General features: G+C 48.3%; 1 protein-coding gene across 2 annotated transcripts in view; it reads right to left on the minus strand.

Annotated features, from left to right (window-relative positions):
• Positions 1–26,258, minus strand: part of LOC121271150 (collagen alpha-1(XI) chain-like) — a 318,218-nt gene that overhangs the window by 23,016 nt on the left and 268,944 nt on the right. For both annotated transcript variants that reach the window (XM_041176909.1, XM_041176910.1), the window contains 11 exons: positions 21,537–21,590; positions 20,737–20,790; positions 14,041–14,094; positions 11,710–11,763; positions 10,161–10,268; positions 8,053–8,106; positions 7,709–7,762; positions 6,250–6,303; positions 2,617–2,670; positions 1,122–1,229; positions 956–1,009 (listed from right to left, as the gene is read on the minus strand). In XM_041176909.1, coding sequence (XP_041032843.1) covers positions 956–1,009; positions 1,122–1,229; positions 2,617–2,670; positions 6,250–6,303; positions 7,709–7,762; positions 8,053–8,106; positions 10,161–10,268; positions 11,710–11,763; positions 14,041–14,094; positions 20,737–20,790; positions 21,537–21,590 — 702 coding nt within the window. The remainder of the gene's footprint in view (positions 1–955; positions 1,010–1,121; positions 1,230–2,616; positions 2,671–6,249; positions 6,304–7,708; positions 7,763–8,052; positions 8,107–10,160; positions 10,269–11,709; positions 11,764–14,040; positions 14,095–20,736; positions 20,791–21,536; positions 21,591–26,258) is intronic.

Here is a 26,258-nt window from a genome sequence, read left to right on the forward strand (position 1 = left end):
CTTCAAAATGGAAGGTGGGAGACGGAAGCAGGAAACAAGAAATTAAACAGTGTAAACTTTAAGAAAAAGAGATGGAAAGACTTGCAATAGAGCAGAAAAGAAAACATTTTTGTTAAAGAGAATGTTAGAAATCGCTGTCTGAAAGGGAGGTGGAAGCAGATTCAACAGTAATTCCCATAAGGGAATTGGTTAAATATTCGAAGGAAAGGAAATTGCAGGGATGCAGGGAAAGAGTAGAGAAGTAGGACTAATTGGATAGCTCCAAGAGCTGGCAGAGGCACTATGGGCTGAATGGCCTCCTTCTGTTCTGTAGAATTCCATGATGCTAAAAGAAAATAGATCATTGGGAGAGCAGAATAGATAATTGTATGTGTACCAGGTAAGGTGATTTTTAGTATAAAATTATTCAAGGTATTTAATTTGCTGGTGTTGAGTTAATACTCCAATAAGGATGAGTAGATTGAGTAGATTATCTTTGCTGTAATACTGCAGTTAGGTTCATTGTTACAGTCCATGATCAGAAAATAAATAGGGCTGTTTGCCTAGAGGTAGGAGCTTCTCAAATACACTATAATCAGACGGCCAAAGCATTGCTCTCAGATTAAATGTCCTGCATCACTAAAATGTTGCAGTCAGGTTCATAAAATAATCAAAGATACAAACAGAATGTTGGCATTCATAACCAGACAGCTCTGTCTATCAGGAGAGAAGTTGAGGAAACACTTTTTCACACTAAAGGTGGGGGTGCGGTGGTGGAAGTGTGGAACCCTCTCCCACAAAAAGCAGGAGGTACTAGACGAATTCATAATTTTAATGGTGGGGTAGAATAGAAATTTGCTCGCCGAGGGTATAGCAGAATATAGAGCCAAGGGCAGGTGGATGGGGTTAAGGTACAGATCAGCTATATGGTGACACTGAGTGGCAGCACAGGCTTGAGGAGTTGTTGCTATCTTACCATTGGGCCTGGAGGGCCAGACTGGCCAGGTGGTCCGGTAAGCCCTTGTTCTCCCTGTTTTAGAAGAAAAGACATTGTAAGGGGTCCATTCGTTGACACTTGACGCAGTGGATACAGTTTGCAATTAATGCGTAACGATAGGGTTTTCTTTGCTTCCTCTACTTACTGCAGGACCAGGTATCCCTCTGAGGCCTTCAGGTCCGGGGTTGCCTGGTGACCCTTGTACGCCCACAGGCCCAGTCCTGCCTGGTGGGCCGTCTCGCCCAGGTGAGCCCTAGTGACAAATGACAAGGCCACATGGAGTTATCCAGTAAATATACAGACTGTTGTGGTTGTAAAGAGTGCACTTTAAAAGACATATTTTCACCACATGATTGAGTTAAGAATCTTTTCTGTTAAGTCAATAGAACTGCATCTTTCAAACCCGTGACCTTTACCACCTAGAAGGACAAGGGCAGCAGACACATGGGAACACCACCACCTGGAAGTTCCCCTCCAAGCCACTCAGCATCCTGACTTGGAAATATATCGGCCGTTCCTTCACTGTCGATGGGTCGAAAATCCTGGAACTCCCTCCCTAACAGCACTGTGGGTGCACCTACACCACATGGACTGCAGCGGTTCAAGAAGGCGGCTCACCCACCACCTTCTCAAGGGCAATTAGGGGTGGGCAATAAATGCTGGGCCCAGCCAGCGACGCTCACATCTCGAGAATAAGTTTTTTTTTTCAAAAAAGTCAAGCACTGTGAAAATGTCCGTTGAAATAAATGACATTTTAAATGCAGAATTGCAGACAATCTGTCATATCCCCCCAGAGACCCAGCTGAGTGGAAAATCCAAAATTGGTTTTAGCAGCTTTTGTCAGTGCTTGCGATTCACTGTGAGCTACATTAGAATTTTATTTTTAGTGCTCACAAGCATGCAGGAAATTTTAACATAGGAAATGTAAATGTTTAAAAAATCCAATTCTGCCTATTTTGAGACTAAATGTGAGTTCTAGCAGTGCGATTTTGGAGAAGTTACTAATTAAACTGAATACTGAACTACATCCAATTTGGACATATCAAACCCCTTCCCATTTACCCCACAGGATAGAATTCCAGTGTACCAAACCCCATCCCATTTAGCCCACTGGATAGAATCCCAAAGGATCATAACAAGGTGGACCCCATTGACATGGAGTCATAATGGCACAGAAGGAGACCATCCAGCCTATCGAGTCCACGCCAGAGGAAGTTACAAAAGGAGGTCCTGATTCCTGCCGTGCTCGGTTTCCGATTTAAGTCTCATGGGTTACATACAGGGAGGCTGCTTTCAGAATGGGAGCGGCTGTTACACTTGGGGCCATCCCAGTCCTCATCGCCAGAGGTGTAAAGTCAAGATTACTTGCCACAACGCTCCCAAGGAAAATATCCATGTTTCTTATTCTGACAGCCATACCAGTGAGTGGAAGATGAGAGCTGATGGACAGTTTGTATTCATCAGTAATGCAATCCCTGGGTCAGATAGCCCATCAACACTGACTATCATGTCTGTATGGGTGCGTCAGAGCATACCGACCAGCACTCATGGAATGTGCCCTGAGCAAAGTCAACAATTGCTGTAAAAAAAAAAGTTTTCGTACTAAGTCATGATTATTTTTCAAAAAAAAGAGGTCATACCTTCGAACCCTTGAGTCCCTCTCGACCCTCTGGTCCTGGAGGTCCATGTGGCCCCTGAAAAAGAGACAAGCTGCGTGTGAAACCAGCGAGCTTCTAAAATCATTAAATGATTCAGAAGTGACAGGCCAAGTCGCAGTGCGGGGCGCATGGTCACACAGCGTGACAGTGCCATCACCTCGAGCTCCAGTATTTGACGCAAGCGGATTGAGCACAATTAATTACAGTGCACAAAACGAATTCCAGTGTTTCACCAGCCTCATACTCAAAAGGGCAGGGACCTTGTATAATAGGCTGTCACTGTGATGTATCTGCATTGAAGTCCCATCCAAACCCCTTCCAAGAAAACACTTCAATTTGCAGACTTTTTGCTGTATGTGGACCATGTGAACTGCACTGAGAACTAAGCAGTTAATTAAATTCATTTAAGCTTCAGTCATTGCTTTTGGTAGCATTACAATTTACAAAACTCTTCCCTTTATGTGGCGCTGTTTGTTACAAAAGAAAATTATGCAGTGGATTCCACAAGAGCCTGCTCTTAGATGTCAACATTGCATTAGCCATATCTAAAGTGACAAAAATATAGACCGTTTAATTACTACCAAAGGAAATAGGATGTCAAGTGACTCTGAGGAATTCCGTCAGGCTCGGAGCTGGATAAATCACACTCCTTTCGTGGTATTTTCTGGGATTGTTATCGGGCCTTTAGAGGTTGCATTCCAATAATTTCGTTGACTTTCCTGTGACGTTAAAGTTTGTGGCCAAAGGTTAGCCACCTTTAAGGAAACATTTGCCGCTGTACGATGCCTTGAAGCGTCACTAAAACATCCCCCACAGTGATTTACCCGCTGTATTACTTGTGGTGTACCTTGGCTGCCATTCTGCACTGCTACATCAAACGCCAACACTTCAAACGCGATTCACTGGCGCTGACACACTTTGAGAAGGTGATGTGAAAATTTCCATTTTATCCCATTTGCCAAGGAACCTATCCAAAAATTACATTTTCATTCAACACATGGCAAGGAAATGAACAGCCTTGACTCAGTTTATTTGGTTGGCGAAAGTGGGAAAAGAATGTTGGTCAGGATGCTGAGAGTAATTTGTTCCCCTAGCTGAGGGGTCAATTACCAGGGTGGGGGGGGGGGGGCGCTATGGATTTAAAGTGATTGGGTGAAGGATTAGAGGGGACATGAGAAAAAACATTTTCACCCAGAGGGTGGTGGGCATCTGGAATTCACTGCCCAAGTTAGTGGTTGAGGTTAAAAGGCTCAACTCATTTAACAAGGTGCCTGGATATGCACCTGAGGTGCTGTAACCTGCGAGGCTACATGCCGGGTGCTAGAAAGTGGGGTTAAAAATGAGCGGCTTGTTTCCCTTTCTCTCGTTTTCTGGCCGGTGCAGACACTATGGGCTGAATGGCCTCTTTCTGCGTCGTAACTTTTCTATGGTTCTAAGAGTGGCCCATGAGCAACACAAGCTACACACAATGATGCTCGATGCTGTACCAAATGGAGGTTAATGTAACTAATAGACATGCATCCTGCTTAACTTTACAGCAGGGTTTCTAAAACATGAAGAGCATATATTTGGTGCCAATGTTACCAGGGTTACCAAATGTTGATGAGAAGGGTGTTCCTATATGGTAGCCCTCAGCAGGACTTGTTCAACCCACACGAGTCATCAGTCCCCTTAGCCTCTCCTAGTGGGTCATTTTGAAAAAAAATCTGTGTATGGAGTTTGGGTGTCGCTGGCCAGGCCAGCATTTATTGCCCACCCCCAACTGTCCTCTTTCAGGGGCAGTTAAGAGTCAACCACGTTGCTGTGGGTCTGGAGTCACATGTAGGGCCAGACCAGGTAAGGATGGCAGATTTCCTTCCCTAAAGGGACATTAGTGACCCAGATGGGTTTTTACAACAGTGGGCAATGGTTTTGCAGTTGTCATACTTTGATGGGATTCGAACCCAGGTTCCCGGAGCATTACCCTGGGTCTCTGGAATACCAGTCCAGTGACAATACCACTATGCCACAGACTCCCCCAGTAAAGTGGGCTGGCCAACCCTGGTGTCTGCTGACATCAGGAAAGGCCTTTGGCAGTTCTCAAGCTTGCAAATGTGAAGTTGCATTAATTGTACAAGGTTTGCACACACACAGCAGTTTTTAAAGTTCAGAATAACCTCATGTAATTGTCCTTATGTAAGTAGGATGTTATGTAATATGTAATATGGTTATGTAGTTTTCTGAAAAATCAACCCCACGGCCTAAACGAGGCACAACCAGCAAAAATAAAACTCGGTTTGTACAAAAGAACTACTTTGATAGCGTAAAACGAGACTCAAAAACTGCTCCCAATCAGGAATGGCACATCAGGGAGCAGAGAGCCCAGGCTGACACTCCCACAGCTGGACTGAAGGAGTGCTGCGCTGTCAGTGGTGCCGTCTTTCAGATAAGTCAATAAGCCAAGGTTCGTCTGCCCTTTCCCGGGGGATGTAACAGATCCCACAGCATTATTTTGAAGAGCAGGGGAGTTCTGCCTGGTGTCCTTGGCAACATCACCTAAACAGAATATCTATAAGACCATAAGACGTAGGAGTAGAAGGAGGCTATTCAGCCCATCGAGTCTGCTCCGCCACTCAGTGAGATGTTGGCCTATCTGATAATCCTCAACCCCACTTTCCTGCCTTTTCCCCATAACCCTTGATTCACTTACTGATTAAAAATCTGTCTATCTAGCCTTGAATATACTTAACGACCCAGCCTCTACAGCCCTCTGTGGTAAAGAATTCCACAGATTCACTACCCTTTGAGAGAAGAAATTCCTCCTCATCTCTGTCTTACTCTGAGATTATGCCCTCTGGTCCTAGACTCTCCTACAAGGGGAAACAACCTCTCAGCATCTACCCTGCCAAGCCCCCTAAGAATCTTATATGTTTCATAAGGTCGCCTCTCATTCTTCTAAACCCCAGTGAGTACAGGCCCAACCTACTCAACCTCTCCTCATAAGAAAATCCCTCCATACCCGGGATCAACCTAGTCAACCTTCTCTGGACTGCCTCCAATTCCAGTATATCTTTCCTTAGATAAGGGGACCAAAACTGTTCACAGTATTGTAGGTGTGGTCTAACTAGCGCCTTGTTAATGTTTTAGCAAGACTTCCCTATTTTTATACTCCATTCCTTTTGAAATAAAGGCCAACATTCCATGTGCCTTACCTATTACTTGCTGAACTTGTACGCTAGCTTTTTGGGATTCATGCACGAGGACCCCCAAATCCCTCTGTGCTGCCGCTTTCTGTAGTCTTTCCCTGGTCATTCCCTCATTGCTGATTGTGGGATCCATGTTGTCCACATTCCAACACTTCAAAAGTACCACATGGGCAGTAAAGCACTTTGGTACCCAGAGGGTTGTGGAGACTCAGTCATTGAGTATGTTCAAGACCGAGATTGCTCAGATTTCTAGATATCAGGGGATATGGGGATAGTGCGGGAAAATGGTGTTAAGGGAGATCAGCCATGATCTAGTTAAATGGTGGAGCAGTTTCAAGGGGCTGAATGGCCTATTCCAGCTCCTATTTCCTATGGGCATGAAAGGCTCTATATAAATGCAAGTCCTTCTTCATTGTTCACCAGTACTTACTCTCTTTCCAGGAGATCCAGGGGGACCTGGTTCACCAGACGCACCGCCTGGGCCCTGCAAACCCAACAAAGGAACATTACATAGATTCCTCCTCTTTGCCAGCTTTGAGAACATGCAATTAGCTGGATGAACAAAAATCTGGCTGCTGTGTTGCTATGATTTCCATTCATGCATTACTAGGATTGTTGAGCTAACAGTTGAGTGATTGGTCGGGATTTAGGGCACAGAGAATGGAGAATAAAGGAAAGGTTTTCCCTACATTACAACACTTCAAAACTACACTTCAAAAGTACTTCACTGGTAGTAAAGTGCTTCGAAAAGCCACGGATTCACGAAAAAGCCCTGAATAAAGGAAAATCTCTCTCTCTTTATAACCACAGACATTAATGAAGGAACTAATAACGGTATACCCAGGTATGCATTTAACACCAGTTAGGAGATGGCGTAGATGGTAGTGGGAGGTAATTACAAAGGGATAGGACTCAGGACATGTCAGGTATTCACGTGGAAGGTGGGTGACTATCTGGTAGCACGAGAGAGTAAGATTTTCTTTTCTATGGACTTGTGTCCAGATAGAAATGGACCACATGTCCTGGGCCTAGATGTTTCTCTGTCCCTGTCACATCATAGTTCGAAGCAATAAAGCATTTCGTAAGTGACTATTAGAGCTTAAAAGCCCAGCAGCTGGTCAGCCTCAGAGCTCTGTTACCCTTCCCTTCCCTATCATGATGAGGCCATCTTACACTCCGGTAGGGGAAACTATGGTGATTGGTACCCGGTTATTCCCATGGTGTCAACTAGTTAGTCACTCACCACCCAGACTGGGAAACGTATCGCCGTTCCTTCACTGTCGCTAGGTCAAAATCCTGGAACTCCCTCCCTAACAGCACTGTGGGTGTACCTACACCACCGGACTGCAGTGGCTCAAGAAGGCAGCTCACCACCACCTTCTCAAGGGCAACTAGGGATGGGCAATAAATGCTGGCCCAGCCAGCGACACCCACATCCCGTGAATGAATAAAAAAAAGAAATAAACCCTCCGTGATTAGTGGGGAGTGAGTGTAGGATTTTTGTATATATTGGGATAAAGACTTGGGTGGGGAAGATGTAGAGTAAAGATTAACATCAGGAACACCTGATACGGATATAACTACCGATGTAACTATGGTGCAACGTCACACGACTAAGAGACTGAAATCTGGTGGCAGGGGGGAGAAGTACAACCTCGTGGAGAGAACTGAGATTTATGTAGATCTGTAAATAAACAAGAGTGGTTTCTAACCAATAACAGTTTACAGTAACATTCTTAGGGAAACAGGCAAACCTTAAAGAAACCTCATCTAGACCCCGAACTCAAGATGGCACAGTGGGGAACTTAAAACTATAAAAATACTTGTAAGACAATTTCTCAGCAATTTTTGACGCTTGCATAGTTTCACCCGGACCGTGAAGAACCTACCGGTCGGCCGGAGTCCCCAAGGCTGCCTTTCTCACCAACTCCGCCATCGGTACCCTGAGATAAAAATCGGGATATGTTTGATTGTCATAGCAACAATGAGTTATAAGGTACTTGCAAAAACAAACCAAAGGGGGGTCAGTGAGGAGATTTTTTTTTTTAAACTCAGCGCGTTACTCAATGAGCTAAAAGGAAAACCAAAGACAGGTTGTGGGGGGGGGGGGGGATAAAAGCGGCTGAATAAACCCACCCACAATTTAGCCATATTGCGCGTATGGCACCTTAGGTGCCTCACTGACTTGTAATTAAAGTTTCCAGGAGGGCCATGCTGAGGTCTCGTGTCTTACCGGAGTACCGGGTTCACCTGAAGGACCGGGATCACCTGGAAAGCCGGCTGGACCCTGAGGGCCAAAAGAGAGAGGGAGGATGACAGCGAGCATTAGACAATAGTAACTTAAATTGTGCAGGAAATAGGCCTAGCTGTGTTACTCTGGAACGCAACAATAATTTCCTATTACATTTTACACATAGGGTAGTTATCCCTGCATCAGATCGCACACTGCTTTTCGGAATCACATTTTTAACATAAATGTCTACTATTTCTCAGTAAACTCATCTCTAGTCACGCTTGATTCATACCAAGTCCTGTTCACCCATCACCCGGACCTGCTGCTGACAATCTGGAAATACCTCGATTATGAAATTCTCCTGTTCGTTTTTAAAGCCCTCCAAAGCATCGGACTCTCCCCATCCCGGTAATCTCCCCCTGCTCCGCAACCCTCCGAGAGCTCGGAGCTCCTCCAATTCCAGCCTCTTGAGCATCCCCGATTTTAACCAATTCACTATCGGTAGCTGCGCCTTCGGCTGGGCCCCGAGCTCTGGAATTCCCTCCATAAACCTCTCTGCCTCTCTCTCCCTCTCTCCTCCTTTCTCGCCCCTTAAAACCAACCTCTTTGACCGACTTTTGTTCACCTGTCTGAATATCTCCTCATGTGACTAGGTGTCAGTTTTAGAACAAAGAACAAAGAAAAGTACAGCACAGGAACAGGCCCTTCAGCCCTCCAAGCCTGCGCCGATCTTATTGCCCGTCAACTAAAACATTTTGCACTTCCGGGGTCCATATCCCTCTATTCCCATCCTATTCATGTATTTGTCAAGCTGCCTTTTAAACACCACTATCGTACCTGCTTCCACCACCTCCTCTGGCAGCGAATTCCAGACACTGATAACACTCCTGTGAAGCACTTTGGATGGTTCACTACGCTAAAGGCGCTATATAAATGCAAGTTGGAACAAGGACATAAGAAACATTGAGCTGGATTAGGTCATTTAGCCCTTTGAGTCTGTTCTGCTATTCAACAAGATCATAACCGATCTTCTACCTCAACTTCACCTCCTGCACTATCCCTATATCTCTTAATTTCCCTCAGCGTCCAAATATCTCGCTTTCTTAGTCTTGGATATGCTCAATGACTGAGTACGCACAACTCGTTGAGGCAGACAGTTCCAAAGATTCACAATCTTCTGAGTAAAGAAATTTCTCCTCGTCTCAATCCTAAATGATTCCTTATCCTGAGAGTGAGCCTCTATGTTCTAGATTCCTCAGTCAGGGGATTCCCCCTTCCAGCATCCAAATGGTCAAGTCCCTTAAGAATTTTATATGTTTCGATGGCATCATCTCTCATTCATCCAAACTCCCAAGGAAGATAGGCCCACTCTGCTCAATCTCTCCTCATCGGATAAGCCCATTATCTCAGGAACCAGTCTACTGAGATGAAAACAGAGTGCTGGAAAATAACTCAGCAGGTCTGGCAGTATCTGTGGATAGGGAAACAGGGTTAAAGTTTCAAATCCAATATGGCTCTTCTTGGGAAATGAAGAGATAGAAACATGATGGGTTTTACACTCTTGAAAAAGGGAGAGGGTCAGGTAGTACAAAAGCGAAGGTTGGGGATAGGCTGGAAGGTGGAAGAGATTAAATAGCAAAGATGTCTTGGAACAAAAGGTAAAAGGATTGGAAAGGGGATCAAAGTTTACGGGGAGATGGTGGGAGAATGGGGTTGAGAAACTTATCAGCCATGATTGAATGGCGGAGCAGACTCAATGGGCCGATTGGCCTAATATCTGCTCCTATGTCTTATGATCTTATGGAAGGGGGTGGTAATGGTTGTAGTAAAGAAACAAAACACTGGTAAGTGCTAATAAAGCATAAAGGACAGTTCGGTCTGAAACCAAAAACATGGAAACAAGGTACAGACTGGCAGTTGGCACTAAAAAGCCCAAGTCGAAATGGAAGACAGGGTTCATGGTCTGAAGTTGTTGAACTCAATGTTGCGTCCAGAAGTGGACACTTTACTCTTGTTGCACCCCCGCCAGGGCTCAGCAATGAAACTACGGCCTGGTGGGGAGAACCTGCACCAACCGCCCGCACACAGACACAGGCTGGTCAACTTACCACATTGCCTTTGGCTCCATCTTCACCTGGAGGACCTTTGACCCCTGCTGGTCCCGCTGCACCCGGGGCACCCGAATCCCCTTTCTCACCAAGTTCGCCTTTCGGGCCCTTAGGTAAGGGAAGATATTTAAAAACAAATCATTTCAAGCTCGGCACGAATTTCCAAACCATATTCTCATTTCTTTGGAATTTGACTTGTGAGCGAAGCCTTCGGAGCAAGAACCTCGCTAGAGGAAGCTGCAGCAAAATGGGAACCATTAAGAAACCATGTATTTAGTAGCCAAGCACTCTGATGCTCTCACACCATCAGGTCTGCTTGGTGATTCCATGCAGCCCCTGAATCAAGTTGCTGTCTCGATGGGCTGAATGGTCATTTATCTATTTGTATGTCAGTATCAAGATCTCCCAGGGCACATATGGTGCAGATCAGATACAGAGAGAGGCCCCTTGCTCCATCTGAGCATCAAACCTTCACTCCGGCCTCGGTCCAATACCTCCTGCTGCATTCATGTGGCATTTAGGGGGAAGATGGTGATAATGTCACTGGACCAGTGATCCAGAGGCCCCTGCTAACGCTCTGGGAACGCGGGTTCAAATCCCACCACGGCAGCTAGTGGAATTTAAACCCAATTTATAAACTCCGGAATAAAAACAGAAAATGCTGGTGAAACTCAGCAGGTCTGGCAGCATCTGTGGAGAGACAAACAGAGTTAACGTTTCCAATGCCCATATGACTTTTCTTCAGGCTCCAAACATTAACTCTTTCTCTCTCCACAGACACTGCCAGACCTGCTGAGTTTTTTTCCAGCATTTTCTGTTTTTATTTCAGATTTCCAGTGTCCATAGTATTTTGCTTTTATTTTAATAAAATCTGGAATTGGAAAGCTAATCTTAGTAACGGTGGCCATGAAACTATCATCGATTGTCCTAAAAACCCCATCTGGTTCACTAATGCCCTTTAGGGAAGGAAATCTGCCGTCCTTACCTGGTCTGGCCCACATGTGACTCCAGACCCACAGCAATGCGGTTGACTCTTAACTGCCCTCTGAAATGGCCCAGAAAGTCACTCAGTTCAAGGGCATTTAGGGATGGGCAACAAATGCTGGCCTAGCCAGCGATGACCACATCCCATGAAAGAATAAAGAAAAATTTCTCTCTCCGGCACCAGACCAGAAGTGACCACATGGGGGGGAGATGAGTTGTTTACTGCAAGTTGATGCAAAATTTTGTGGACTTGCTCCTTCAGTTGAGGGTCAACAGTGCCCTAAACCATCAGACAATCAGCAGTGAATGGCTTGGCTGAGATGGGCAATTCAGGAGTGAGGGAGACTGGAGAAATACACACACACACACACACACACACACACACACACACACGTCTTCAGTGGGGCTTCAACTAAAGACAGGTTTTCTTTTCAAATCAATGTTTATGCCATGGATCTTTTCAACCTGTGATAAGATTTTGTCTTAGACAATGGCGGCTTCCTTGGTTCTGAATACAATAGGGTTGTTCTTGCTCTGTGTCTTTGCCGCGATGCAGGATACTCACAGCGATACCTGGCTCTCCAGGCGAGCCTGGGTCCCCAGCGTCTCCCCTCTCTCCCTGTCGGGAAGGTCAAACACAATAGTTACGCAGAGTTGAGCTTCTCTCAACCAAAACCATAGCCGGCGCAGCACATAGTTACAGGACTGATGCAACTAAACCTATAGAACATGAGACGTGAGGTGACTTTCGGCAAGTCAAGACCGATGGACTTCTCCCCAAGCTGCAATCGGAAAGAGATTTTTGTGGATCTCAAAGCCTTCCTCCCCTCTCTTAATTACATATTTCCCAGCGTTTCCTCAACCTCAAAGCCATGGATTTCAATCCCTGTCTTGTTCCATGCTTTAGGAACACAGGAGCATAGAAACTAGCCTCTTCAGTGAGCCCTCCCTCCACCTACCCACCTTTTCCTCCTCATCTCTTAATACCTCTGGTTAACAAAATAATCTATCAATCTCAGATTGAAAATTAATAATTGACCCAACATCAATTGCCATTTGCAGAAAAGAGCTCCAAGCCTCACTCTCGGGAGTAAAAATAGGAAACCCTCCTTCACACACAAAGGGCCGGCTCCAATGTCTAGGCCACATACCCTCGTCCCAGACTCCCCAAACAGTGGAAAGAGTTTCTATCTATCTGCCCTATTTGCTACCCTTAATCAAATCACCCTTCAACCTGCTGAATTCCAACCCTAGTTTGTGTGATCGCTCCTCAGTTAACAGTTGGGAGTGCCGGTAGCATTCTGGTAAACTGACTCTGCACTCCCTCCAAGGGAAGCATGAGGCGTGGTGCCAGAACTGAACAGATCTCTCCAGGTGTGCTCTGACCAGGGCTTTGCATAGCTTTTCTCTTCAACAAGCTGATTCTTGCTTGGATAAAGCTCTTTGGCTCTGGCAGCAGTCCAGTGTCCTCCATAATTGGCCGCGCTGTTAATGGGGCAGTTTAACCTTGAAAAGAATCACCGTCCCTCCCGATCCTGTCCCCATATTCCTTTCACATATATAACCAGCTCTGTGATCCTGCTCCTTCTCTGCATCCTTTAATATACCTCCTCACGTCATTGAGTGAAACAGCACAGAAACAGGCCCTTCGGCCCATCATGTCTGTGCTGGCCATCAAGCACCCTATCTATTCTAATCCCATTTTCCAGCACTTGGCCCATAGCCCTTCAACTGGTTTCTCTATCCTCCTGCTAAGCTTTGCGATCGACTCAACCTCAACACCATGGTGTTCTATATTTTGTTTTTCACACAAAGGCTTCACATTCGTTCTCCCTTTGTGCTTCCAAATCCTGATTTTTATACTCTTCTGTTACCAATTTTCCTGTGAGAGCAATCTATTATTTACCCTCTCAAATCATGACATCTCACTGCTTCAGTGAATCCCTAATATCCTCAGTGTTTATTGATAACCTATCTCCCCTCGTCTCTGACACCATCTATCTGGGAATTTATCATGTTGACTGATGAATATGCCAGTTTCTGAGCAGATACGAGTATTAATAAATCAATTGTACTCAACTACAACAGGACGTATTTGCAGGAAAATTGAGATGAACCAAAAACAGGGTTAAACAGTTCAGCTTGGTCATCTATGTAGGAAGAAATGTGACCATAAATCATTTTATGTATGGACTCTCGTCTCTCCATCCATATTCCACAGGTCCTCCCATAACTCCTATTCGCTGAACATGGAATGATACAGAACTGAAGGCTGTTCAGCCCATCCTCACCCTGCTGGCTTTTGGAAAGATCCATCCAATTAGTTTTGCTGCCCTTTTTCTCAGCGATCTGTAAATTTTCTCCCCCTTCTAGTATGCATTCAACTCCCTTTTGACAGTTGCTATTGAATCTGCTGGTACTGCCCTTTCAGGCAGCGCCTTCCAGATCGTAACAATCTGCTGGGTGACGTTAGCTCTCCTCATTGCCCAACCCCCACCCCACCCCCCAGCACCCCTGCCAAACTTCTTCACTGAGTGTTTTAAATCTGCATCCTCTGGTTACCGACCCTCCTGCGAGTGAAACAGTTTCTCCCGACTTATTCCATCGAAACGCCTTAGGAGTTTGGAGATATAAAGGTTCAACTTTTAACAAGGACTCCAAATGGCCTCTCAGGGAGAGCGAAGACTAAGGTCTTTAGCTGGGAGGCCAGTTTGTACATGTCAAAGTTTTCTGCACCCAAAGTGAGCACAGTAAAAATACTGCTCTGTCAAAACAGCATCCTACCATTCCCCACAACCGCTTGCTCCCTGCTCTAGAACCAGGTGTCAAGCAAGTAGCTGGCCAGAACTTGTCAAGTCCTATGAATCGTACTCGGACAAAAAGGAAAATCGCTCACCTTTTCACCCACTGATCCTGGGGAGCCAACGCCTCCTGTGAGGCCCGGAGGGCCCTGTGAAGACACAAAAGAAAAGCTGAACTCTGAGCACAGTTCGGTTCAAGGTTGTTAGACCTTTAACTGTCACAATCGTCAGGCTGCAGACTGAGATCCCTGAAAAGGGGGAACCGCATGAATGAAAAGCGCAAGTACTTATCCAACCGGCCAACAGTCACTGAGTGAGACTACGTTCTTTCTTGAAAAGGATCTCAAAAACACTTCGAGTCTTCCCGAAAAATTACATAGAATGTACAACACAGAAACAGTCCATTCATGCTCCACACAAGCCTCCTCCCATTCTTCTCCATCTCACCCTTTCATTATAACCTTCGATTCCTTTCTCTCATGGATATCTAGCTTCCCTTTAATCCATGCTATTCACATCAACCACTTCCTGTGGTAGCCAGTTCCACATTCTATCTACTTACCGGCGCCTCGAGGGATTAAGCTCTGTGGAGTTTTTGGCCCACAAAATATTTGAATGCAAGGTTGCGTAAGGTTTCAAAGAGAAGATTAGCCAAGATCAATGTTTGTTAATGAAGAGTATTCCTTTATACACCAACGCTAACATTTTCCAACTGGGGTCCATTGACCCCAAAACATCTGGAAGGTCACCAAATAGTGTCAGCTCATGGGTCAGGAATAAAAGGGTGTTGATGTCCCAGGGCTGTTGTAGTCAATATTCTATCCACAGAGGGCTAATATTACCAGTCTGCAATAGACACGGACAAAGATCATGCTGTTCTGTAACACCTGTGTTACCTCAAAGTGCTTTACAGCTAATGAATTACTTTTGCAGCATAGCCACTATGGAAATGTAGGAAATATAGCAGCTAATTTGCTGCACCACAAGCTCCCATAAACAGCAATGAAACAATTGCTGAGATAACCTGTTTTCTGTTTAAGGTGACGGATGGAGGATAAACATTGACCACTCTCTGGGAGACATGAAAAGATCCGATAACACTATTTCAAAGAGTAGCAAGAAACTTTTCTCTGGTGTCTTGACCAGTATTTATCCCTCAACCCAACATCGCCAAAACAGATTATCTGGCCATTATCACGTTGCTGTTTGTGGGAGCTTGCTGTGCACAAATTGGCCACTGCGTTTCCTACATCACAACAGGGGCTACCCTTCAAAAAGAGCTTTATTGGCTTTGAGGCACCTTGAGGTTCCCTGAAGTTGTGAAAGGTGTTAAGTTGACTCAAGGTCAAATCAGTGAGCCATTGGGTTTGGTCATTGTAGCCCGAGTATATTCTTACCTGGGCTCTCACACTAGTAAGAAACCCAAGAGGAAATCCTCTTTTATTGAAACAGTCATTTACAGCACATAGGTTATGAAATGCTAGTCACATCACACCATCAGTGTGTGGTAAAATTGCAGCTCTCAGTGATCGGAATGGAAACAGCTCCTTTGGCATTCTGTTCCCTGGAAATCCGATTTATGGCGTGATTGCTTTTTTAGGCTTTAGATTATAGATTTGATTGCACTATTTCCGACTGGATACGAGAGAGTTTTGGACTGGACACAGGGGAATACTTCTCTTGTGTCGTTTCTCGTGAGGCTGGTATCCACTGGCAAGTTGGGCATTTACCGCCCGACAGTGCTTACCCTAGAGACAGTGCAGAGCATATGGTGATGGTGCTCCCACAGTGCTGTGAGGTAGGGAGTCCCAGGACTTTGACCCAGCAACCCGAGCAGGAAGCAGTCATATAAAGTCATTCCCAACATGGGATCTAAAACTGGCCTCAGTCCCTGGGCAGGGCAAGTGTGGAAAAAAAAAAAACAGCAGGGAAAGTAGGAAGGGAAGTGGTGGGAATCTTGCTGCCACTGGGAATCACATTGATGTGGAATACTGGTTGAGGATAGGATTCTCAGAGAGAGGGGAGACACATTTCATCAACGTGGCTTTGTCTTCCCATGAGTTTTAAAGAATTTGAGGAGTTTTTATTCATTCATGGGATGTGGGCTTCTCTGGCTGGGCCCAGCGTTTGTTGCCCATCCCTAGTTGCCCTTGAGAAGGTGGTGGGTGAGCTGCCTTCTTGAGCCGCTGCAGTCCATGTGGTGTAGGTACACCCACAGTGCTGTTAGGGAGGGAGTTCCAGGATTTTGACCCAGCGACAGTGAAGGAACGGCCGATATATTTCCAAGTCAGGATGGTGAGTGGCCTGGAGGGGAACTTCCAGGTGATGATAGACAGATCGGTGAAGCTGGGGTTCTTCTCCTTAGAGGAGGGAAGGTGGAGAGGAGACTTGATAGAGGTCTTCAAAATCATGAGGGGTCTGAACAGGGTAGATAGGGGGGTTCCCATTGGTGGCAGGGTCGAGAACGAGAGGGCACAGATCCAAGGTGATTGGCAAAAGAAGCAAAAGCGAGAAGAGAAGAAATTTGTTCACACAGCGAGCGGTTGGGATCTGGAAAGCGCTGCCCGAGAGTGCAGGGGAGGCAGGGTCAATCGCGGGATTGAAGAGGGAATTGGATCGTTACCGGAAACGGACGAATGTGCGGGGCTACGGGGGAGAAGGCGGCTCACACGTGATGGGCTGAATGGCCTCCTTCGGTGCTTCCGTGGGTGGAAGTGTTTCAACTGATAAAAGGAGGAATTCATTCCATTGGAGGAATCCAGAAGAAGGGAGCACAATCTTAACTACGGAACCAGGCCACGTGGGTGTGAAAATCAGGGGACACTTTTCACACAAAGGACAGTAGAAATTTGTAACAGACTCCCTGTAAAAGGTGAGGGCATTGGGACAATTGTAGCTTTCAAAGCCGAGATTGACAGGTTGTCATTGGGTAAGGGGGTGCAGGGATAGAGAGAGCAAGGCCGTGTTTACTGGAGCAGAGACGCAGGTCCTTCATGGGCTAACAAAATAACAGGACAGGCTCCAGGCAATGAACTATAGAAAAGTTACAGCACAGAAGGGGGCCATTCAGCCCATCTTGTCCATGCCAGCCCGAGGACACCTAGGTGCCCTTTCTAATCCCACCTTCCTGCTCCCTGCAGCTTACAGCACTTAAGGTGCTGATCCTGGTACTTTTTAAAAGAGTTTAGAGTTTCTGCCTCTCCCACCAACTTGGGCAGCGAATTCCACTATCCTCTGCGTAAAACAGTCCTTCCTCATGTCCCCCCTACACCTTCTGCTACTTATCTTGAACCTGTGTCCCCTGGTTCTAGAAGGGCCTAGCCCTGTCCCTGCTCGAGCACTGCTACTGTCTGTACAGACTGCACTGTGGGTGAAGCAAGCGCTTTCGGGCATGGAGGGAGAAAAGGGAAACAATTATTTAAAACGTGTGAGGAACAGCACGAGCAAGACACAGCCGCCTGAAATTCGGGTGGGAGGGGAAGGGGAAGGGGGGGTGGGGGGTGGGGGGCGCGGGGAGAGCAGGATTTTCACCCTGATATGGGCCGGAAATTGGACGGGTACGGAGTGTAGGTTTGCGCCAGCGGCTGGCAATGCCAGTTTATCTGCATCGTTCTGCACCACCTGAGCCGCTGTGGGGGAGGCTTGGGCTGTGGGGATGGGACAGAGCAGCGAGTGCTTGCAAACGGGGTGGGTAGCTGGTTAAAGTCATTAATAGGCCAAACAAGCCAATGGATTAAAGGCCGACTGGTATTTTTCCAGGCGGCCTGTGGTGGGTCACCACCACCCCCCCCCTACCCCCCACCCCCCAGCAGGGGCTCTGCCTCCCTGTGTGGCGGGTGGGGGGGGGGGGGTTGACCCTCCAGCTTCGAGAGGCCACCAGCCATCCTGAACCGGGTGGCAGGGGAGCCTCCTGGTCACCAACTGACCAGTCAGGGCTAAAGCGACGCCGGGCGAACGTTCCCCACACCGCCAGGGGGTCAGGATCCCAATTGCCAGGGTCCCAACTCAGAATGCGAAATCCTGCCGTGGGTTTCAAAAGCTGGGGCGATGAGGAGCTGCCGAATTCGCAACATGAAATGGTCCCCGTCCCCCTCCTTTAACGGACGGTAAATATATACAGTTAATTCTGTGTGAACACGCGCACACACACACATTGCTGAAGCATCTGTTGTTTGCTCTTACACTCCCCCATGCCTCAAGAGATCTGCGAAATCTGTTGACTAAACAAAGTAAGTAATTATGCAAATAAAAGATTTCAAGGATAAAAGCAAAAAACTGCGGATGCTGGAAATCCAAAACAAAAAACAGAATTACCTGGAAAAACTCAGCAGGTCTAACAGCATCTGCGGAGAGGGACACAGTTAACATTTCGAGTCCGTATGACTCTGCAACAGAACTAAGGAAAAATAGAAAGGGGGTGAAATGTAAGCTGGTTTAACGGGTGGGGGGGGGTGGGACAAGTAGAGCTGGATAGAGGGCCATTGATAGGTGGAGATAGACAAAAGGACAAAGAGGTGTTGAAGGTGGTGATATTATCTAAAGGAATGTGCTTCAACACCTCTTTGTCCTTTTGTCTATGACATCTCTTGGTTATCTCCACCTATCACTGGCCCTCTATCCAGCTCTACTTGTCCCACCCTCCCCTTAAACCAGCTTATATTTCACCTCTTTTCTATTTTTCCTTAGTTCTGTTGAAGAGTCATACGGACTCGAAACATTCACTGCGTTCCTCTCTGCAGATGCTGTCAGACCTGCTGAGTTTTTCCAGGTATTTTTATTTTTGTTAAAGATTTCAAGGAGTTGGTCTCCGTCTGTCAGTTCCCTCCCAGCTGCCTGGTGAGAAACCCAGAGTTGTAATGCCGCTTACACACAAGGGTGCGGTGAGGGAGTCACACACAAGAACCTGGACTTATTTCCTCAGTTTGTTGGGTTTGGTTGTAATTGAAAGATAGAGTTGCATTTCTATAGCGTCTTTCACCATCTCGGGTCATCCCAAAGCGCTGTAGGTTCAATTCAGTACTACTCAAGTTCTGATAAAGGGTAAGCCATTTAGGGCCGAGGTGAGGAGCAATTTCTTCACTCAGAGGGTGGTACATCTTCAGAATTCTTTACCCCTGAGGGCTGTGGAGGCTCAGTCATCGAGTACGTTCAAGGCAGAGATCGCTAGATTTCTAGATGTTTAAGGCATCCAGGGATTATGGAGGCAGTGCGGGAAAATGGCATTGAGATGGAATTCCAGATGTCAGAACAGGCTCGAGGGGCCGAATGGCCTTCTCTTGCTCCTATTTCCAAAATCCCCAAATGTAGCCGTAACTTAGGAAATGTGGCAGTCAATTTGCACACAGCAAGCTCCCACAGCAACAGTGTGATAATGACCAGACTATCTGTTTTTAGTGGAAGTTGGCTAAGGGATAAGTATTGGCCAGGACACTGGGGAGAACTCCCCGGCTCGTCATCTAATAGTGCACCTGAGATGGCGGGGGGGGGGTCTCAGTTCTCCATCAAAACTGAAAGACGGCACCTCCAGTAGTGCAGCACTCCCTCAGCACTGCACAGAGGAGTGTCAGCCCAGATATTGTGCCCAAGTCTCTGGAACTGGACTGGAAGTCTCAACCTTTTGACTCAAGGGGCCAGAGTGAGACTGGATGATTAAACGTAGCGGGTTAATGCTTTGCAGCTTTTGGAGTCCTCCTGCATGTTTGTACACACAATCCAGATTACCAGGGAGTCACAGTCTCAGAATAAGGGGTCGATCATTTAGGATGGAGGGGAGGAGAAATTTTGTCACCCAAAGGGTTGTGAATCTTTGGAATTCTCTACTAGAGAGATATGGATGCTCAGTCATTGAGTATATTCAAGGTGGAAGTTGATAGGTTTTTGGGTACTAAAGGGGCTGAGGGATACAGGGATAATGCAAGAAGGTGGAGTTGAGGTAGAAGATCAGCTGTGATCTTGCTGAATGGCAGAGCAGGCTCGAAGGGCCGAATGGCCTACTCCAGCTCTTATTACTTATGTCCTTATTTTTTTTAAGTAGTGCCGAGCTAAACACTGGAATCTCCCAGGAAGGAGACTATATCAGGGAGACTCACTCTGGAGATTAATTATCCATCCGTGTATAAGTTACACTGGAAAGGAACGTAAACACTTCTCCATACACACTAGCTTTACAGCGTGTAGAAACATAGGAACAGAAGGCAACCAATCAGCTCCTCCAGACCGATATGCCATTCAATTAGATTGTAGCTGATCTTTATCTGAACTCAATCTAACTGCCTTGGTTCCATAAGTCTCAAGACCTTTACGTTTATCTAACTCCGTTAATCTCTGTTTTGAACTTTTTCTTTAACTCAACATCTTTATGGTGAGGTTGTAGGGGGCTCGGAGTGGGGGTGGGGAAGAAGAGTTTCAGATCACTGTCTTTCCTATATTCTTCATGGAATTGTATCCCCTTTCTGTCTTACACTTTTCTCAGCTCCTTCAAAGCTGTGGAACTCCCCCACCTCCCTCCGTCTTCCCTTCCTCCTCAAAGAAACAAGTGTTAAGTACACAGTTAACCCAGACCAAACCACCTCTTCTTTCAGCCTCGCGTCTTCACCTATTACCCGGATCTCTTAGTGTGTGAATCACCCGCAGAGGGCAGTGGGCACCAACTCCACGATACACTTCACGAGAGTTCCACGTTTGACCCAACTAAAGCTCAGAGCCATAGTCAATGCTTTCTTTTGCCAAGTTAGGCAACATGTAGCCTCAAGAAACATTGAGAAGGGAAATGAGAGAACAAGATAACTTACAGTGGCACCATTAGCGCCTGGAGGACCTCGTGCACCTGGAGAACCAGGCGGACCCTGCAGAGATGGACATGATGAGAGAAGCGTTAGACGGTGCTGTACGACACAGGAGCCCTCGCTATGTTATAAAGCCCTGATCATCACTACCCTTACATTCAAGAACGATCAACAACCATTGGAAGCATTTTCAAAGTTAGTAGGCCGAAGCCTGAATTTCACACCTGGCGGGGGCTCCAGGTTGGCTCGTGCTCAGAAGCGGACGGGAAACGCGCTCCTGCCCGCAGTTGGCAACGCCCCCCCCACCCCACCCCACCCCACCCCCCACCCCCCACCCGAACGCGATTTCACACCGGCTGGTCAATTAACGGCCGGAAAGCTTCAGCTCTGCCGAGGGAGGGAGGGCAGGCGCTGACAAAAGCAAGGGTGAGGGCGGGCGCCTCTAGCGAGCCCCCCCTCCCCCCGGCTTCAGCCGCCGCAGCCCACAGTGGGCTGCAGGGCTCCTCCCGAGCGGCTTGGCACAACCGAGTTGTGGTGTGCTAGGTCATTTAATTGCTGGAAAGTCAGGTCCAGGCCGAGCAGATTTACTTCTCCCAAGGGCGTTAGTGAACCGTCAGTGATGGTCGCCAGGGAGACCAACTTTCAACCCCAGGTTTAAATGAATTTAAATTCCAGCAGCTGCCGTGGTGGGATTCGAACCTGTGTGCGCAGGGCATTAGACCGGGCCTCTGGGTGACCGGCCCAGCAACATTACCACTACACCACCATCTACCCGTGATTCTAGTGCCACATTACTGTCCACCTACCATAGGCCCAACATCTCCACTTTCGCCCTTATCGCCAGGAGGACCAGGCAGTCCCTGTAAAACACAAAGACAGGTCAGCGCTATCAGGGGTTAGAGGCATGAGGTTCCACTCAGCTTATCCGTTCACGTTTCTAGTTTAATTCTGAGCTCAAAAGCTGGTCACAGGTGACTGGAGACATGGGCAGAGACAGAAAGTTTCGGCTTCTAGAGCAGCACCTCGAGCGAGCACAGCTATTGTCTCGCCTGGTCTTTGACACACACTCACAAGGCTCTGTGGCCGGCTATAAATTCCATATTTACAAAGCATCGCACTGAATTACTCTACACACACAAAAAAAAATGCATTACTTTACACGGTGCATTCACTGTCCTTACATCGGCAAAGCTACAGCCAATCAGCGCACAGCAAGCACCAGCGAACGGCAAATGAGTTAAATGACCAGTCAATTGCTGGCTGAAGGAGGAACTTTAACCGGGTTGACACGCTGCTCTTCCGCCCCACCCCCCCACCCCCCACCCCCCTTGCCGGAAAGAGTTTCCTGTGATCTTTAACGTATAGCTGAGCAGCCTCCACTCAACATCATAAGCCAAGGATGCCGCTGATAGTGCTGCATTCCCTCGGCATTACGCTCCAGTCTAGAGGCAGAGTGGAGCCTATAACCTTCTGATTCAGAGGCGGGAACGCCACCAAGCGTGCCAAGCTGATCCCTGTAAAGTACGGCGTACGTGTAAAGTCATGGTGCGCACAGGCAGTCCAGCAGCTTCTGGAAGCCTCTGTGTGGATGGTCTATTTGTCACGTCCCAGACTAATAAATACTGACTGCTACATAACCCAACGTCACGTTCCAACAGCAGCTCCCCGGCTGCGCACGGGTCCATCCACAGTCAGCTTCTCCCTCACTCAGTGTGGGAACTTTCCTTCCCTTCAGTTCACTGTCAAGTGCTGTAAATTTTGGGGGGCGAGTCAAAAAAACCGTCCGCCAGACGGAGTTACTCCACGTTTCTAACCGGAACGGACGTGCAAAACGAACCCAGCCCAGCTAAGGGCGGCTCGAGGTTCCCGCTGCTGACGCCATCCAGCTGCCCACCTTGTTAATGAGCAGGGGTCGCATTGCTTTCTGCTCAATGACACAATAGGTTGCTGAGGAACAGGTCAGAGGTCACGCAAGGGACCTTCCACCTTTTCGCAATGAAGGATCGCACATCTTTCCAAAACCAATAATTGAAGCGAGTGAAAATCTTTTATTCCTGTCAGTTGGTCTCTCCTGGTGATAGTTGGCAAACCACCCCCCCCCAGCCGGGAGGCTGTGTGATGTTGGACCACAGGCAGGAAGCGTGGTCATCAGACTGATAACTATCAGTCTGCAGCACAGAGACAGGAAGTTTAGGGTCGTTATTATACGGTCAATTCAATCAGCTCAAAGCTTCTTCCTGTCAGCAATAGCACAGGAAGTTAGCCTATTCAAACGTCCATTCAGCACTGGCTGAAATCCCTCCCTCTCTGCTGAGCTGAGACATGACGGTTCCAGAATCAGACAGTGGAGAGACGGAAGGTGGGGGGGTGGGGGGGTAGGGAAGAAACGGAGATAGAAAGAGAGAGACAGAGAGAGAAAGAGAGAGAGAAAATGGAGAAGGGGGGAAACAGAGAGGGGGGGGGAAAGGGAGAGATGGGGGGAAAGGGAGAGGGGGAAATGGAGAGAGAAGGGGGAAACGGATAGAGAGGGGGGAAACGGAGAGAGAGGGGAAACAGAGAGAGAGGGGAACAGAGAGAGGGGGAACAGAGAGAGAGAGGGGGAACAGAGAGAGAGGGGGAACAGAGAGAGGGGGAACAGAGAGAGAGGGGGAACAGCGAGAGAGAGGGGAACAGAGAGAGGGGGAACAGAGAGAGAGGGGGGAACAGAGAGAGAGGGGGAACAGAGAGAGAGAGGGGGAACAGAGAGAGGGAGGGGAACAGAGAGAGGGGCAACAGAGAGAGAGAGGGGGAACAGAGAGAGAGAGGGAACAGAGAGAGGGGGAACAGAGAGAGAGGAGGGGGAACAGAGAGAGAGGGGGAACAGAGAGAGAGAGGGGGAACAGAGAGAGGAGGGGAACAGAGAGAGGGGCAACAGAGAGAGAGAGGGGGAACAGAGAGAGAGAGGGAACAGAGAGAGAGGGGGAACAGAGAGAGAGAGGGAACAGAGAGAGAGGGGGAACAGAGAGAGAGGGGAACAGAGAGAGGGGGGAACAGAGAGAGAGGGGGAACAGAGAGAGGGGGAACAGAGAGAGAGGGGGAACAGAGAGAGGGGGAACAGAGAGAGAGGGGGAACAGAGAGAGAGGGGGAACAGAGAGAGAGGGGGAACAGAGAGAGAGGGGGGGGAACAGAGAGAGAGGGGAAACAGAGAGAGAGGGGGGGGAACAGAGAGAGAGGGGGAACAGAGAGAGGGGGAACAGAGAGAGAGGGGGAACAGAGAGAGGGGGAACAGAGAGAGAGGGGGAACAGAGAGAGAGAGGGAACAGAGAGAGAGGGGGAACAGAGAGAGAGGGGGAACAGAGAGAGAGAGGGAACAGAGAGAGAGGGGGAACAGAGAGAGGGGGAACAGAGAGAGAGGGGGAACAGAGAGAGAGAGGGAACAGAGAGAGAGGGGCAACAGAGAGAGGGGCAACAGAGAGAGAGGGGGAACAGAGAGAGAGAGGGAACAGAGAGAGAGGGGGAACAGAGAGAGGGGCAACAGAGAGAGAGGGGGGAACAGAGAGAGAGAGGGAACAGAGAGAGAGGGGGAACAGAGAGAGAGGGGAACAGAGAGAGAGGGGAACAGAGAGAGGGGGAACAGAGAGAGAGGGGGGGAACAGAGAGAGAGGGGGAACAGAGAGAGGGGGAACAGAGAGAGAGAGGGAACAGAGAGAGGGGGAACAGAGAGAGAGGGGGAACAGAGAGAGAGAGGGGAACAGAGAGAGGGGCAACAGAGAGAGAGGGGGGGAACAGAGAGAGAGAGGGAACAGAGAGAGAGGGGGAACAGAGAGAGAGGGGGAACAGAGAGAGAGAGGAAACAGAGAGAGAGAGGGAACAGAGAGAGAGGGGAAACAGAGAGAGGGGGAACAGAGAGAGAGAGGGAACAGAGAGAGAGGGGGAACAGAGAGAGAGGGGAAACAGAGAGAGGGGGAACAGAGAGAGAGAGGGAACAGAGAGAGAGGGGGAACAGAGAGAGAGGGGGAACAGAGAGAGAGGGGGAACAGAGAGAGAGAGGAAACAGAGAGAGAGAGGGAACAGAGAGAGAGGGGAAACAGAGAGAGGGGGAACAGAGAGAGAGAGGGAACAGAGAGAGAGGGGGAACAGAGAGAGAGGGGGAACAGAGAGAGAGGGGGAACAGAGAGAGAGGGGGAACAGAGAGAGAGAGGGAACAGAGAGAGGGGGGAACAGAGAGAGAGGGGGAGCAGAGAGAGAGGGGGAACAGAGAGAGAGAGGGAACAGAGAGAGAGGGGGAACAGAGAGAGAGGGGGAACAGAGAGAGAGGGGAAACAGAGAGAGAGAGGGAACAGAGAGAGAGAGGGAACAGAGAGAGAGGGGGAACAGAGAGAGAGGGGGAACAGAGAGAGAGGGGGGAACAGAGAGAGAGGGGGAACAGAGAGAGAGGGGAAACAGAGAGAGAGGGGGAACAGAGAGAGAGGGGGAACAGAGAGAGAGGGGGAACAGAGAGAGAGGGGGGAACAGAGAGAGAGGGGGAACAGAGAGAGAGGGGAAACAGAGAGAGAGGGGGGGAACAGAGAGAGGGGGGGAACAGAGAGAGAGGGGGAACAGAGAGAGAGGGGAAACAGAGAGAGAGGGGGGGAACAGAGAGAGGGGGGGAACAGAGAGAGAGGGGGAACAGAGAGAGAGAGGGAACAGAGAGAGAGGGGGAACAGAGAGAGAGAGGGAACAGAGAGAGGGGGAACAGAGAGAGAGAGGGAACAGAGAGAGAGAGGGAACAGAGAGAGAGGGGGAACAGAGAGAGAGAGGGAACAGAGAGAGGGGGAACAGAGAGAGAGAGGGAACAGAGAGAGAGAGGGAACAGAGAGAGAGGGGGAACAGAGAGAGAGGGGGAACAGAGAGAGAGAGGGAACAGAGAGAGAGGGGGAACAGAGAGAGAGGGGGGACAGAGAGAGAGGGAACAGAGAGAGAGGGGGAACAGAGAGAGAGGGGGGACAGAGAGAGAGGGAACAGAGAGAGAGGGGGGAACAGAGAGAGGGGGAACAGAGAGAGAGGGGGAACAGAGAGAGAGGGGGAACAGAGAGAGAGGGGGAACAGAGAGAGAGGGGGAACAGAGAGAGAGAGGGAACAGAGAGAGAGAGGGAACAGAGAGAGGGGGAACAGAGAGAGAGGGGGAACAGAGAGAGAGAGGGAACAGAGAGAGAGGGGGAACAGAGAGAGAGAGGGAACAGAGAGAGAGGGGGAACAGAGAGAGAGGGGGAACAGAGAGAGAGGGGAACAGAGAGAGAGGGGGAACAGAGAGAGAGGGGGAACAGAGAGAGAGAGGGGGAACAGAGAGAGAGGGGGAACAGAGAGAGAGGGGAACAGAGAGAGAGGGGGAACAGAGAGAGAGAGGGAACAGAGAGAGGGGGAACAGAGAGAGAGAGGGAACAGAGAGAGAGAGGGAACAGAGAGAGAGAGGGAACAGAGAGAGAGAGGGAACAGAGAGAGAGGGGGAACAGAGAGAGAGAGGGAACAGAGAGAGAGGGGAAACAGAGAGAGAGAGGGAACAGAGAGA

Source organism: Carcharodon carcharias, chromosome 30 (genome assembly GCF_017639515.1).
Source record: "Carcharodon carcharias isolate sCarCar2 chromosome 30, sCarCar2.pri, whole genome shotgun sequence".
Taxonomy (NCBI): domain Eukaryota; kingdom Metazoa; phylum Chordata; class Chondrichthyes; order Lamniformes; family Lamnidae; genus Carcharodon; species Carcharodon carcharias.